This window comes from Ranitomeya imitator, chromosome 7 (genome assembly GCF_032444005.1).
Source record: "Ranitomeya imitator isolate aRanImi1 chromosome 7, aRanImi1.pri, whole genome shotgun sequence".
NCBI classification, from domain to species: domain Eukaryota; kingdom Metazoa; phylum Chordata; class Amphibia; order Anura; family Dendrobatidae; genus Ranitomeya; species Ranitomeya imitator.
Genome location: NC_091288.1, coordinates 142,398,785 through 142,414,301, shown reverse-complemented (window position 1 = coordinate 142,414,301; position 15,517 = coordinate 142,398,785). Strand labels below are relative to the sequence as shown.

General features: G+C 59.6%; 2 protein-coding genes across 8 annotated transcripts in view; one reads left to right on the top strand and one right to left on the bottom strand.

The window, feature by feature from the left end:
* The window catches only part of ORMDL1 (ORMDL sphingolipid biosynthesis regulator 1), a 77,792-nt gene extending 69,002 nt beyond the window's left edge, over window positions 1-8,790 (bottom strand). Inside the window, exon 1 of one of the 2 annotated variants that reach the window (XM_069733865.1) lies at window positions 8,618-8,790. The gene's annotated coding sequence lies outside the window, so the exon portion shown is untranslated. The remainder of the gene's footprint in view (window positions 1-8,617) is intronic. The other variant, XM_069733864.1, reaches the window with a different exon arrangement.
* The window catches only part of PMS1 (PMS1 homolog 1, mismatch repair system component), a 439,606-nt gene continuing 432,838 nt past the window's right edge, over window positions 8,750-15,517 (top strand). For 3 of the 6 annotated variants that reach the window (XM_069733861.1, XM_069733857.1, XM_069733856.1), the window contains exon 1: window positions 8,750-8,928. In XM_069733861.1, coding sequence (XP_069589962.1) covers window positions 8,884-8,928 — 45 coding nt within the window. In that variant the 5' untranslated portion in view covers window positions 8,750-8,883. The remainder of the gene's footprint in view (window positions 8,929-15,517) is intronic. The other 3 variants (XR_011314688.1, XM_069733859.1, XM_069733858.1) reach the window with 1 other exon arrangement.

Below are 15,517 nucleotides of genomic sequence, written 5' to 3'. Positions count from 1 at the left end.
GTGCTGACCGCAAAGCTATCTTTCCTATCCTCGGTCTATTCAGTAAGTCGGGCCTCACTTTGCTAAAATCTATTTCATCTCTGTGTTTGTATTTTCATCTTTACTCACAGTCATTATATGTGGGGGGCTGCCTTTTCCTTTGGGGAATTTCTCTGATGCAAGGTAGGCTTATTTTTCTATCTTCGGGGCTAGCTAGTTTCTCAGGCTGTGCCCGAGGCGCCTAGGTCTGGTCAGGAGCGCTCCACGGCTACCTCTAGTGTGGTGTGATAGGATTAGGGATTGCGGTCAGCAGAGTTCCCACATCTCAGAGCTCGTCCTATGTTAGTAACTATCAGGTCACTTTGTGTGCTCTTAACCACCAGGTCCATTGTGGTTCTGAATCACCAGTTCATAACATGCCCCATAGCTGTGCCATAGAAAGCTGTGTGCCGTTCAGTACTGCCCCATAGCTGCCATATAGTGCTGTGTGCCGTTCAGTACTGCCCCATAGCTGCCATATAGTGCTGTGTGCCGTTCAGTACTGCCCCATAGCTGCCATATACTGCTGTGTGCCGTTCAGTACTGCCCCATAGCTGTGCCATAGAAAGCTCTGCCATTGCTGCTGCAATAAAAAAAAAAAAATGCCATACTCACCTCTCTTGATTGCAGCTCCCGGCGTCCGGTCCCGGCATCTCTGCGCACTGACTGATCAGGCAGAGGGCGCCGCACACTATATGCGTCATCGCGCCCTCTGACCTGAACAGTCAGAGCGGAGCGACGCCGGGAAGATGGAGCGGCGCCCGGCGTGTGGAACGCGGACAGGTGAATATTACATTCTTTTACCTGCTCCCGGCGTCCCGCTCCCTCTGCCTGTCACACGGTCTTCGGTGCCGCAGCCTCTTCCTCTATCAGCGGTCACCGACACCGCTGATTAGAGAAATGAATAGGCGGCTCCACCCCTATGGGAGGTGGAGCCGCCTATTCATTTTTCTAATGAGCGGTCCCACGTGACCGCTGAAGAGGGGAAGAAGCTGCAGCACAGAAGACCGTGGGACGGCAGGGGGAGCGCCAGGATCGCTGGGACTAGGTAAGTATACCTCAGCGCCCTCTCCCCCTCACCCGCCGACCCCACCGCTACCGCGACTCGAGTATAAGCCGAGAGGGGCACTTTCAGCCCAAAATCTTGGGCTGAAAATCTCGGCTTATACTCGAGTATATACGGTAAGTATGTAGTGGTTTTTTTTTTTTACTTTTACAATGGTAACCATGGTAAATATCGGGTTACTAAGCGCGGCCCTGCGCTTAGTAACCCCATGTTTACCCTGGTTACAAGTGAACACAACGCTGGGTCGGCGTCACACACGCCGATCCAGCGATGACAGCGGGTGATCAGCGACCAAAAAAAAGGTCCTGATCATTCCCCACGACCAACGATCTCCCAGCAGGGGCCTGATCGTTGGTCGCTGTCACACATAAGGAGATCGTTAGCGAGATCGTTGCTACGTCACAAAAAAAGCGTGATGTTGCAACAATATCGTTAACGATAGCGTGTGAAGGTCAGTGCAGGAACCAGACGGCAAGGGACAGACAGCTGAATGTAAGTATGTACTGTTTGTTTTTTTACGCTGGTAACCAGGGTAAACATCGGGTTACTAAGCGCGGCCCTGCGCTTAGTTACCCGATGTTTACCCTGGTTACCGGGGACCTCGGGATCGTTGGTCGCTGGAGAGCGGTCTGTGTGACAGCTCTCCAGCGACCAAACAGCGACGCTGCAGCGATCCGGATCGTTGTCGGTATCGCTGCAGCGTCGCTAAGTGTGACGGTACCTTTACTTCTATAAATCAGCAATGCGAGCCTAGATCGTAAACTTTGCAATTCTAGTTACTTATGTAATCTGATTACTGAAAATGCTTCTTATCAGATGGCACTTTACCCTTCTCTTGCCTCATGCAAGGACTAAAGGTGAATTTAGAATAGATGAGGAACCTTGAAAAGTGTTCAAAAGAATGCTCATTGCCAATTATTAGCATGTGTAAACATGACAGCAATCACGTAACCGCTCATTCATTGGGTGATTGGATCATTTATGCAGGCAGGAAAAAAAAATAAATCAAAAAACGAACACTTATCGGCAGCTCATCAGTCCATGTAAACAGGGGAAGTACTGCTGCTTACACAATGTCATACTAACGATTGTGCTATGCCTTTCAGTACTAGACAGTCTGTACAAGCAGGCGGGCGATTGAGTGCAGCTCCACATGTATATAGTTTATCAGCACTCGTAAAATAGACGACCCAACTTTAAAAGTTCTCCTCAATCCACAGGACAGGGAATAAACCTAAAATTGCTGGGGGTCTGTCGGCCGGGGCCCCCACCACTGTCAAGAACTGGGGCTCCAACCAGCCTGAACTGAATGTAGCAGAGGTCAATCATGGGCACTACCACATCATTCATTCTTAGGGTATGTTCACACGTTCCTGATTTCCATCCTTTTTTTTTCAGGACTGTTTTTTAAAAAACTGCAGCTCTTGGCAGAAAACACAGGTCCTTTTTTGATGCGTTTTTTGATCCGTTTTTTATGCAGTTTTTTATGCAGAGACTGTGTTTCCTAGGAAGCTTTTTAGGGCTAAAATGGCTGAAAATACCCTAACCCTACCCCTAACCCTATTCTAACCTTAGTGAAAAAAAAAAAAAAAAAAATTCTTAATTTTTTTATCGTCCCTACCAATGGGGGTGACAAAGGGGGGGGGTGTGTCATTTACTATTTTTTTATTTTGATCACTGAGATATAACCTATCTCAGTGATCAAAATGCACTTTGGAGCGAATCTGCCAGCCGGCAGATTCGGCGGGCGCACTGCGCATGCGCCCGCCATTTTGCAAGATGGCGGCGCCCAGGGAGAAGACGGCCGGACGGACACCGGGAGGCCGGGTAAGTATAAGGGGGGGGGGGGGAGATTAGGGCACGGGGGGGGGGGGGGGGGAGCATGGGGGGGTGGGATCGGGGCAGCCACACTCCACCCACGCACTTCCGCCCGCTTCCCCGCACTTCCTGCTGCAGCGGTTCTGCACCACGAACCGCAATAAAACCCGCAGATCTATTTTTGATCTGCGGGTTTTACTGCGGGTTTGACCTCACAATGGAGGTCTATGGGTGCAGAACCGCTGCGGCTCCGAAAAAAGAAGTGACACGGTACTTCTTTTTTCCCGCAGCTATTCAGCGCGGCTTTTTTTTTTAAATTCAGGATCATGTGCACAGTGGTTCCTGTTTCCTGTTTTCCATAGGGTACATTGTACTGTACCCTGCATGGAAAACAGCTGCGGAACCGCAGCAGCAAAAACGCTGCGGTTCCGCAGTAAAAAACGCACTGTGTGAACATGGCCTTAATGTGAGCGCTGGGAATTGCTAGTCATTTTGATACATTCATTTTCATGGAGGAAAAACTGCAAAAAAAGCTGAAAAAAATTGACATCCTGCAGATTTAAAAGACGCATTGATTGTAAAAAATAAAATAAATAAATAACGCACCATTTAGAAAAAAAGTTGAGTCCTCAGTGGTTGATACCTTGCCCCGCAGACTATGTGGGGTCATCACAACAGAACCAGACCCCAATCAGAGGACAATAAAACATTCCTTATCCAAGAACTGATCCACTATTTATGGACCTAGCTGTTTATCACTCAGAGTAATTCTGCTTCATGTCACCTGTCTTATCCATGTTTTTTTTTTTTCTCTGCTATGTAGTGCATAAATACGGTATGTGATTCTCCAGAATTTCTTTTAGTCTTTGCCTGATGAAGAGACCTGTGTAGTCTCGAAAGCTTGCAATTTGTTACCATCTTTTCAGTTAGCCATTAAAAGGTATCAACCACTGAGGACTCTCAATTCTAAATATTTTTCTATCTACTGCCTAACACGGTACCAAGATATATATCTTTCCTGTATCAAACTCTAAGGGTACCGTCACACTAAAACGACGCTGCAGAGATACGACAACGATGTCGATCGCTGCAGCGTCGCTGCTTGGTCGCTGGAGAGCTGTCACACAGACAGCTCTCCAGCGACCAACGATCCCGAAGTCCCCTGGTAACCAGGGTAAACATCGGGTTACTAAGCGCAGGGCCACGCTTAGTAACCCGATGTTTATCCGGGTTACCAGCGTAAACGTAAAAAACAAACACACACTACATACTTACATTCCTGTCGCGTCCCCCGGCACTGTGCTTCTCTGCATTGACAGTGAGCGCCGGAAAGCAGAGCGGTGACGTCACCGCTGTACTTTACGGCTGGCCGGCGCTCACAGTCAGTGCAGGAAGCTGAAGGCGAGGGACATGACCAGACACCGGGAAGGTAAGTATGTAGTGTTTTTTTTTACATTTACACTGGTAACCAGGGTAAATATCGGGTTACTAAGCGCGGCCCAGCGCTTAGTAACCCGATGTTTACCCTGGTTACCAGTGAAGACATCGCTGAATCGGCATCACACACGCCGATTCAGCGATGTCAGCGGGAGATCCAGCGACGAAATAAAGTTTCAAACGATCTGCTACGACGTACAATTCTCAGCGGGGTCCCTGATCGCAGTAGCGTGTCAGACACAGCGAGATCGTAAGGATATCGCTGGAACGTCACGGATCGTGCCGTCCTAGCGATCAAAGTGCCACTGTGTGACGGTACCCTTAGATGCTGTGTTATTTGCACAGTAGCTGTACAGGGAGGAGAGGAGGGCATGTTCTTTTCTCCTCTGCTTGATGCTTGCTGTCTACGAATGGCCAACAGAAGTGCACACTCAGAGAAAGAAACTCTGGTCTTGCTCTCTTGGACTTCATATAAATGCAGGGTCCCATCAGCTCACAGCAGGGTCAGCGCTACAGCAGGATCATCCATGGTGTGCAGGGTCCCGTCACCTCACAGCAGGGTCAGCGCCACAGCAGGATCATCCATGGTGTGCAGGGTCCCGTCACCTCACAGCAGGGTCAGCGCCACAGCAGGATCATCCATGGTGTGCAGGGTCCCGTCACCTCACAGCAGGGTCAGCGCCACAGCAGGATCATCCATGGTGTGCAGGGTCCCGTCACCTCACAGCAGGGTCAGCGCCACAGCAGGATCATCCATGATGTGCAGGGTCCCGTCACCTCACAGCAGGGTCAGTGCCACAGCAGGAGCGTCCATGGTGTGCAGGGTCCCATCAGCTCACAGCAGGGTCAGAGCTACAGCAGGAGCGTCCGCAGAGTGCAGGGTCCCATCACCTCACAGGCGGTCAGAGCTACAGCAGGAGTGTCCGCAGAGTGCAGGGTCCCATCACCTGACAGCCGGTCAGCGCTACAGCAGGAGCGTCCGCAGAGTGCAGGGTCCCATCACCTCACAGGCGGTCAGCGCTACAGCAGGAGTGTCCGCAGAGTCTCATCACCTCACAGGCGGTCAGCGCTACAGCAGGAGCGTCTGCAGGGTCCCATCACCTCACAGGCGGTCAGCGCTACAGCAGGAGTGTCCGCAGAGTCTCATCACCTCACAGGCGGTCAGCGCTACAGCAGGAGCGTCTGCAGGGTCCCATCACCTCACAGGCGGTCAGCGCTACAGCAGGAGTGTCCGCAGAGTGCAGGGTCCCATCACCTCACAGGCGGTCAGCGCTACAGCAGGAGCGTCCGCAGAGTATCATCACCTCACAGGCGGTCAGCGCTACAGCAGGAGCGTCTGCAGGGTCCCATCACCTCACAAACGGTCAGCGCTACAGCAGGAGCGTCCGCAGGGTGCAGGGTCCCATCACCTCACAGGCGGTCAGCGTTACAGCAGGAGTGTCTGCAGGGTCTCATCACCTCACAGCCAGTCAGCGCTACAGCAGGAGTGTCCGCAGGGTCTCATCACCTCACAGCCGGTCAGCGCTACAGCAGGAGCGTCCGCAGGGTGCAGGGTCCCATCACCTCACAGGCGGTCAGCGATACAGCAGGAGCGTCCTCAGGGTGCAGGGTCCCATCACCTCACAGGCGGTCAGCGCTACAGCAGGAGCGTCCGCAGGGTGCAGGGTCCCATCACCTCACAGGCGGTCAGCGCTACAGCAGGAGTGTCTGCAGGGTCCCATCACCTCACAGGCGGTCAGCGCTACAGCAGGAGCGTCCGCAGGGTGCAGGGTCCCATCACCTCACAGGCGGTCAGCGATACAGCAGGAGCGTCCGCAGGGTGCAGGGTCCCATCACCTCACAGGCAGTCAGCGATACAGCAGGAGTGTCCGCAGGGTGCAGGGTCCCATCACCTCACAGGCGGTCAGCGATACAGCAGGAGTGTCCGCAGGGTGCAGGGTCCCATCACCTCACAGGCGGTCAGCGCTACAGCAGGAGCGTCCGCAGGGTGCAGGGTCCCATCACCTCACAGCCGGTCAGCGATACAGCAGGAGTGTCCGCAGGGTGCAGGGTCCCATCACCTCACAGCCGGTCAGCGCTACAGCAGGAGCGTCCGCAGGGTCTCATCACCTCACAGGCGGTCAGCGCTACAGCAGGAGCGTCCGCAGGGTCTCATCACCTCACAGGCGGTCAGCGATACAGCAGGAGCGTCCGCAGGGTGCAGGGTCCCATCACCTCACAGGCGGTCAGCGCTACAGCAGGAGCGTCCGCAGGGTGCAGGGTCTCATCACCTCACAGGCGGTCAGCGCTACAGCAGGAGCGTCCGCAGGGTGCAGGGTCTCATCACCTCACAGGCGGTCAGCGCTACAGCAGGAGCGTCCGCAGAGTCTCATCACCTCACAGGCGGTCAGCGCTACAGCAGGAGTGTCCGCAGGGTCCCATCACCTCACAGGCGGTCAGCGCTACAGCAGGAGCGTCCGCAGGGTCCCATCACCTCACAGGCGGTCAGCGCTACAGCAGGAGCGTCCGCAGGGTCCCATCACCTCACAGGCGGTCAGCGCTACAGCAGGAGCGTCCGCAGGGTCTCATCACCTCACAGGCGGTCAGCGCTACAGCAGGAGCGTCCGCAGGGTCTCATCACCTCACAGGCGGTCAGCGATACAGCAGGAGCGTCCGCAGGGTCTCATCACCTCACAGGCGGTCAGCGCTACAGCAGGAGCGTCCGCAGGGTCCCATCACCTCACAGGCGGTCAGCGCTACAGCAGGAGCGTCCGCAGGGTGCAGGGTCCCATCACCTCACAGGCGGTCAGCGCTACAGCAGGAGTGTCTGCAGGGTCCCATCACCTCACAGGCGGTCAGCGCTACAGCAGGAGCGTCCGCAGGGTGCAGGGTCCCATCACCTCACAGGCGGTCAGCGATACAGCAGGAGCGTCCGCAGGGTGCAGGGTCCCATCACCTCACAGGCAGTCAGCGATACAGCAGGAGTGTCCGCAGGGTGCAGGGTCCCATCACCTCACAGGCGGTCAGCGATACAGCAGGAGTGTCCGCAGGGTGCAGGGTCCCATCACCTCACAGGCGGTCAGCGCTACAGCAGGAGCGTCCGCAGGGTGCAGGGTCCCATCACCTCACAGCCGGTCAGCGATACAGCAGGAGTGTCCGCAGGGTGCAGGGTCCCATCACCTCACAGCCGGTCAGCGCTACAGCAGGAGCGTCCGCAGGGTCTCATCACCTCACAGGCGGTCAGCGCTACAGCAGGAGCGTCCGCAGGGTCTCATCACCTCACAGGCGGTCAGCGATACAGCAGGAGCGTCCGCAGGGTGCAGGGTCCCATCACCTCACAGGCGGTCAGCGCTACAGCAGGAGCGTCCGCAGGGTGCAGGGTCTCATCACCTCACAGGCGGTCAGCGCTACAGCAGGAGCGTCCGCAGGGTGCAGGGTCTCATCACCTCACAGGCGGTCAGCGCTACAGCAGGAGCGTCCGCAGAGTCTCATCACCTCACAGGCGGTCAGCGCTACAGCAGGAGTGTCCGCAGGGTCCCATCACCTCACAGGCGGTCAGCGCTACAGCAGGAGCGTCCGCAGGGTCCAATCACCTCACAGGCGGTCAGCGCTACAGCAGGAGCGTCCGCAGGGTCCCATCACCTCACAGGCGGTCAGCGCTACAGCAGGAGCGTCCGCAGGGTCTCATCACCTCACAGGCGGTCAGCGCTACAGCAGGAGCGTCCGCAGGGTCTCATCACCTCACAGGCGGTCAGCGATACAGCAGGAGCGTCCGCAGGGTCTCATCACCTCACAGGCGGTCAGCGCTACAGCAGGAGCGTCCGCAGGGTCTCATCACCTCACAGGCGGTCAGCGATACAGCAGGAGCGTCCGCAGGGTCTCATCACCTCACAGGCGGTCAGCGCTACAGCAGGAGCGTCCGCAGGGTCTCATCACCTCACAGTGACTCTGTAGCCGGTGAGGAGAGACACAGGAGGCTCTGCAGGGAACGTTGTGGCTGCTGACAGGGTTGGGGGAAAAGCCCGGTGTCCGGGGACCAGGAGCGGTCTCGTGAGTCTCCACTCTGCGTGCGCAACAGAAACTTCCCGGGGCCGTGACTGTGACCTGCAGGAACACACGAGGCCACGACACTCACGTCCACCCACAGGACGCGCAGCTCGGGGTAAACACCAGCTGTTTGCACCAGTTGATTGCGCAGTGACTGCAATGCTCCTGTCCCCACGAAATTTAACCCCTCCACTCCCACAGCAGTCAGCCACGAAGCTTTGGCCATTTTGTGATCAGCACGACGCACGTTACCTATGTCCTTACCGACTGTGATCTGCACCGCTCCGTGTGCCGCCGGTCACCGGCTCGTCTGGTGATCAACACCGGGTTCTGGCGAGGCTGGAACCGGAATATCCCTCACAGAGGTTCTAGAACATTGGCCACTATTCGCTTGGAACGCACAGAACGGAAGAAACGACGCGTCTGATTGACGCAGGGCGCATCCACTGGGACTGCGGGGACGGCCGAGTGACGTCATTGGGGCGGGGCTTCCGCTCTCGTGTTACAGACCTCAGTGGATGCATGGGAAAGTTGCGCTGTGTTTGGCGAGGAGAGTACAACAGGTACATGTGACTGAGCAGCGGACAACTGTGCACACTGAGCGTTATGTGAGAGGCAGGAGGCGCAGCTGCTTACTACCAGTGCTGCCAATAGGAGCTGCCCCCTGCTGTGCCGTACATGACTGTACCCGGGAGCTGCCCCCTGCTGTGCCGTACATGACTGTACCCGGGAGCTGCCCCCTGCTGTGCTGTACATGACTGTACCCGGGAGCTGCCCCCTGCTGTGCCGTACATGACTGTACCCGGGAGCTGCCCCCCGCTGTGCCGTACATGACTGTACCCGGGAGCTGCCCCCTGCTGTGCCGTACATGACTGTACCCGGGAGCTGCCCCCTCCTGGGCCGTACATGACTGTACCCGGGAGCTGCCCCCCTGCTGTGCTGTACATGACTGTACCCGGGAGCTGCCCCCCGCTGTGCCGTACATGACTGTACCCGGGAGCTGCCCCCTGCTGTGCCGTACATGACTGTACCCGGGAGCTGCCCCCTCCTGGGCCGTACATGACTGTACCCGGGAGCTGCCCCCCTGCTGTGCTGTACATGACTGTACCCGGGAGCTGCCCCCCGCTGTGCCGTACATGACTGTACCCGGGAGCTGCCCCCTGCTGTGCCGTACATGACTGTACCCGGGAGCTGCCCCCTCCTGTGCCGTACATGACTGTACCCGGGAGCTGCCCCCTGCTGTGCCGTACATGACTGTACCCGGGAGCTGCCCCCTCCTGTGCCGTACATGACTGTACCCGGGAGCTGCCCCCTGCTGTGCCGTACATGACTGTACCCGGGAGCTGCCCCCTGCTGTGCCGTACATGACTGTACCCGGGAGCTGCCCCCTGCTGTGCCGTACATGACTGTACCCGGGAGCTGCCCCCTGCTGTGCCGTACATGACTGTACCCGGGAGCTGCCCCCTGCTGTGCCGTACATGACTGTACCCGGGAGCTGCCCCCTGCTGTGCCGTACATGACTGTACCCGGGAGCTGCCCCCTGCTGTGCCGTACATGACTGTACCCGGGAGCTGCCCCCTGCTGTGCTGTACATGACTGTACCCGGGATCTGCCCCCCGCTGTGCCGTACATGACTGTACCCGGGAGCTGCCCCCTGCTGTGCCGTACATGACTGTACCCGGGAGCTGCCCCCTGCTGTGCCGTACATGACTGTACCCGGGAGCTGCCCCCTGCTGTGCCGTACATGACTGTACCCGGGAGCTGCCCCCTGCTGTGCCGTACATGACTGTACCCGGGAGCTGCCCCCTGCTGTGCTGTACATGACTGTACCCGGGAGCTGCCCCCTGCTGTGCCGTACATGACTGTACCCGGGATCTGCCCCCCGCTGGGCCGTACATGACTGTACCCGGGAGCCGCCCCCTCCTGTGCTGTACATGACTGTACCCGGGATCTGCCCCCCGCTGGGCCGTACATGACTGTACCCGGGAGCTGCCCCCTGCTGTGCTCTACATGACTGTACCCGGGAGCTGCCCCCTGCTGTGCTCTACATGACTGTACCCGGGAGCTGCCCTCTGCTGTGCTGTACATGACTGTACCCGGGAGCTGCCCCCTGCTGTGCCGTACATGACTGTACCCGGGAGCTGCCCCCTGCTGTGCCGTACATGACTGTACCCGGGAGCTGCCCCCTCCTGTGCCGTACATGACTGTACCCGGGAGCTGCCCCCCTGCTGTGCCGTACATGACTGTACCCGGGAGCTGCCCCCTGCTGTGCCGTACATGACTGTACCCGGGAGCTGCCCCCTGCTGTGCCGTACATGACTGTACCCGGGAGCTGCCCCCTGCTGTGCCGTACATGACTGTACCCGGGAGCTGCCCCCTGCTGTGCCGTACATGACTGTACCCGGGAGCTGCCCCCTGCTGTGCCGTACATGACTGTACCCGGGAGCTGCCCCCTGCTGTGCCGTACATGACTGTACCCGGGAGCTGCCCCCTGCTGTGCCGTACATGACTGTACCCGGGAGCTGCCCCCTGCTGTGCCGTACATGACTGTACCCGGGAGCTGCCCCCTGCTGTGCTGTACATGACTGTACCCGGGAGCTGCCCCCTGCTGTGCCGTACATGACTGTACCCGGGATCTGCCCCCCGCTGGGCCGTACATGACTGTACCCGGGAGCCGCCCCCTCCTGTGCTGTACATGACTGTACCCGGGATCTGCCCCCCGCTGGGCCGTACATGACTGTACCCGGGAGCTGCCCCCTGCTGTGCTCTACATGACTGTACCCGGGAGCTGCCCCCTGCTGTGCTCTACATGACTGTACCCGGGAGCTGCCCTCTGCTGTGCTGTACATGACTGTACCCGGGAGCTGCCCCCTGCTGTGCCGTACATGACTGTACCCGGGAGCTGCCCCCTGCTGTGCCGTACATGACTGTACCCGGGAGCTGCCCCCTCCTGTGCCGTACATGACTGTACCCGGGAGCTGCCCCCCTGCTGTGCCGTACATGACTGTACCCGGGAGCTGCCCCCTGCTGTGCCGTACATGACTGTACCCGGGAGCTGCCCCCTGCTGTGCCGTACATGACTGTACCCGGGAGCTGCCCCCTGCTGTGCCGTACATGACTGTACCCGGGAGCTGCCCCCTGCTGTGCCGTACATGACTGTACCCGGGAGCTGCCCCCTGCTGTGCCGTACATGACTGTACCCGGGAGCTGCCCCCTGCTGTGCCGTACATGACTGTACCCGGGAGCTGCCCCCTGCTGTGCCGTACATGACTGTACCCGGGAGCTGCCCCCTGCTGTGCCGTACATGACTGTACCCGGGAGCTGCCCCCTGCTGTGCCGTACATGACTGTACCCGGGAGCTGCCCCCTGCTGTGCCGTACATGACTGTACCTGGGAGCTGCTCCCTGCTGTGCTGTACATGACTGTACCCGGGAGCTGCCCCCTGCTGGGCCGTACATGACTGTACCCGGGAGCTGCCCCCTGCTGTGCCGTACATGACTGTACCTGGGAGCTGCTCCCTGCTGTGCTGTACATGACTGTACCCGGGAGCTGCCCCCTGCTGGGCCGTACATGACTGTACCCGGGAGCTGCCCCCTGCTGTGCCGTACATGACTGTACCCGAGAGCTGCTCCCTGCTGTGCCGTACATGACTGTACCTGGGAGCTGCTCCCTGCTGTGCTGTACATGACTGTACCCGGGAGCTGCCCCCTGCTGGGCCGTACATGACTGTACCCGGGAGCTGCCCCCTGCTGTGCCGTACATGACTGTACCCGGGAGCTGCCCCCTGCTGTGCCGTACATGACTGTACCCGGGAGCTGCCCCCTGCTGTGCCGTACATGACTGTACCTGGGAGCTGCTCCCTGCTGTGCTGTACATGACTGTACCCGGGAGCTGCCCCCTGCTGGGCCGTACATGACTGTACCCGGGAGCTGCCCCCTGCTGTGCCGTACATGACTGTACCCGAGAGCTGCTCCCTGCTGTGCCGTACATGACTGTACCTGGGAGCTGCTCCCTGCTGTGCTGTACATGACTGTACCCGGGAGCTGCCCCCTGCTGGGCCGTACATGACTGTACCCGGGAGCTGTCCCCTGCTGCGCCGTACATGACTGTACCCGGGAGCTGCCCCCTGCTGTGCCGTACATGACTGTACCCGGGAGCTGCCCCCTGCTGTGCCGTACATGACTGTACCCGGGAGCTGCCCCCTGCTGTGCCGTACATGACTGTACCCGGGAGCTGCCCCCTGCTGTGCCGTACATGACTGTACCCGGGAGCTGCCCCCTGCTGTGCCGTACATGACTGTACCCGGGAGCTGCCCCCTGCTGTGCCGTACATGACTGTACCCGGGAGCTGCCCCCTGCTGTGCCGTACATGACTGTACCCGGGAGCTGCCCCCTGCTGTGCCGTACATGACTGTACCCGGGAGCTGCCCCCTGCTGTGCCGTACATGACTGTACCCGGGAGCTGCCCCCTGCTGTGCCGTACATGACTGTACCCGGGAGCTGCCCCCTGCTGTGCCGTACATGACTGTACCCGGGAGCTGCCCTCTGCTGTGCCGTACATGACTGTACCCGGGAGCTGCCCCCTGCTGTGCTCTACATGACTGTACCCGGGAGCTGCCCCCTGCTGTGCTCTACATGACTGTACCCGGGAGCTGCCCCCTGCTGTGCCGTACATGACTGTACCCGGGAGCTGCTCCCTGCTGTGCCGTACATGACTGTACCCGGGAGCTGCCCCCTGCTGTGCCGTACATGACTGTACCCGGGAGCTGCCCCCTGCTGTGCCGTACATGACTGTACCCGGGAGCTGCCCCCTGCTGCGCTGTACATGACTGTACCCGGGAGCTGCCCCCTGCTGTGCCGTACATGACTGTACCCGGGAGCTGCCCCCTGCTGTGCCGTACATGACTGTACCCGGGAGCTGCCCCCTGCTGTGCTCTACATGACTGTACCCGGGAGCTGCCCCCTGCTGTGCTCTACATGACTGTACCCGGGAGCTGCCCTCTGCTGTGCTGTACATGACTGTACCCGGGAGCTGCCCTCTGCTGGGCCGTACATGACTGTACCCGGGAGCTGCTCCCTGCTGTGCCGTACATGACTGTACCCGGGAGCTGCCCCCTGCTGTGCCGTACATGACTGTACCCGGGAGCTGCCCCCTGCTGTGCCGTACATGACTGTACCCGGGAGCTGCCCCCTGCTGCGCTGTACATGACTGTACCCGGGAGCTGCCCCCTGCTGCGCCGTACATGACTGTACCCGGGAGCTGCCCCCTGCTGTGCCGTACATGACTGTACCCGGGAGCTGCCCCCTCCTGTGCCGTACATGACTGTACCCGGGAGCTGCCCCCTGCTGTGCCGTACATGACTGTACCCGGGAGCTGCCCCCTGCTGTGGCGTACATGACTGTACCCGAGAGCTGCTCCCTGCTGTGCTGTACATGACTGTACCCGAGAGCTGCTCCCTGCTGTGCTGTACATGACTGTACCCGGGAGCTGTCCCCTGCTGCGCCGTACATGACTGTACCCGGGAGCTGCCCCCTGCTGTGCCGTACATGACTGTACCCGGGAGCTGCCCCCTGCTGTGCCGTACATGACTGTACCCGGGAGCTGCCCCCTGCTGTGCCGTACATGACTGTACCCGGGAGCTGCCCCCTGCTGTGCCGTACATGACTGTACCCGGGAGCTGCCCCCTGCTGTGCCGTACATGACTGTACCCGGGAGCTGCCCCCTGCTGTGCCGTACATGACTGTACCCGGGAGCTGCCCCCTGCTGTGCCGTACATGACTGTACCCGGGAGCTGCCCCCTGCTGTGCCGTACATGACTGTACCCGGGAGCTGCCCCCTGCTGTGCCGTACATGACTGTACCCGGGAGCTGCCCCCTGCTGTGCCGTACATGACTGTACCCGGGAGCTGCCCCCTGCTGTGCCGTACATGACTGTACCCGGGAGCTGCCCCCTGCTGTGCCGTACATGACTGTACCCGGGAGCTGCCCCCTGCTGTGCCGTACATGACTGTACCCGGGAGCTGCCCCCTGCTGTGCCGTACATGACTGTACCCGGGAGCTGCCCCCTGCTGTGCCGTACATGACTGTACCCGGGAGCTGCCCCCTGCTGTGCCGTACATGACTGTACCCGGGAGCTGCCCCCTGCTGTGCCGTACATGACTGTACCCGGGAGCTGCCCCCTGCTGTGCCGTACATGACTGTACCCGGGAGCTGCCCTCTGCTGTGCCGTACATGACTGTACCCGGGAGCTGCCCCCTGCTGTGCTCTACATGACTGTACCCGGGAGCTGCCCCCTGCTGTGCTCTACATGACTGTACCCGGGAGCTGCCCCCTGCTGTGCCGTACATGACTGTACCCGGGAGCTGCCCCCTGCTGTGCCGTACATGACTGTACCCGGGAGCTGCCCCCTGCTGTGCCGTACATGACTGTACCCGGGAGCTGCCCCCTGCTGTGCCGTACATGACTGTACCCGGGAGCTGCCCTCTGCTGTGCCGTACATGACTGTACCCGGGAGCTGCCCCCTGCTGTGCCGTACATGACTGTACCTGGGAGCCGCCCCCTGCTGTGCCGTACATGACTGTACCCGGGAGCCGCCCCCTCCTGTGCCGTACATGACTGTACCCGGGAGCTGCCCCCTGCTGTGCCGTACATGACTGTACCCGGGAGATGCCCTCTGCTGTGCCGTACATGACTGTACCCGGGAGCTGCCCCCTGCTGTGCCGTACATGACTGTACCCGGGAGATGCCCTCTGCTGTGCTGTACATGACTGTACCCGGGAGCTGACTGTACCTGGGAGCTGCCCTCTGCTGTGCCGTACATGACTGTACCCGGGAGCTGCCCCCTCCTGTGCCGTACATGACTGTACCCGGGAGATGCCCTCTGCTGTGCCGTACATGACTGTACCCGGGAGCTGCCCCCTGCTGGGCCGTACATGACTGTACCCGGGAGCTGCCCCCTGCTGCGCCGTACATGACTGTACCCGGGAGCTGCCCCCTCCTGTGCCGTACATGACTGTACCCGGGAGCTGCCCCCTGCTGTGCCGTACATGACTGTACCCGGGAGCTGCCCCCTGCTGTGCCGTACATGACTGTACCCGGGAGCTGCCCCCTGCTGTGCCGTACATGACTGTACCCGGGAGCTGCCCTCTGCTGT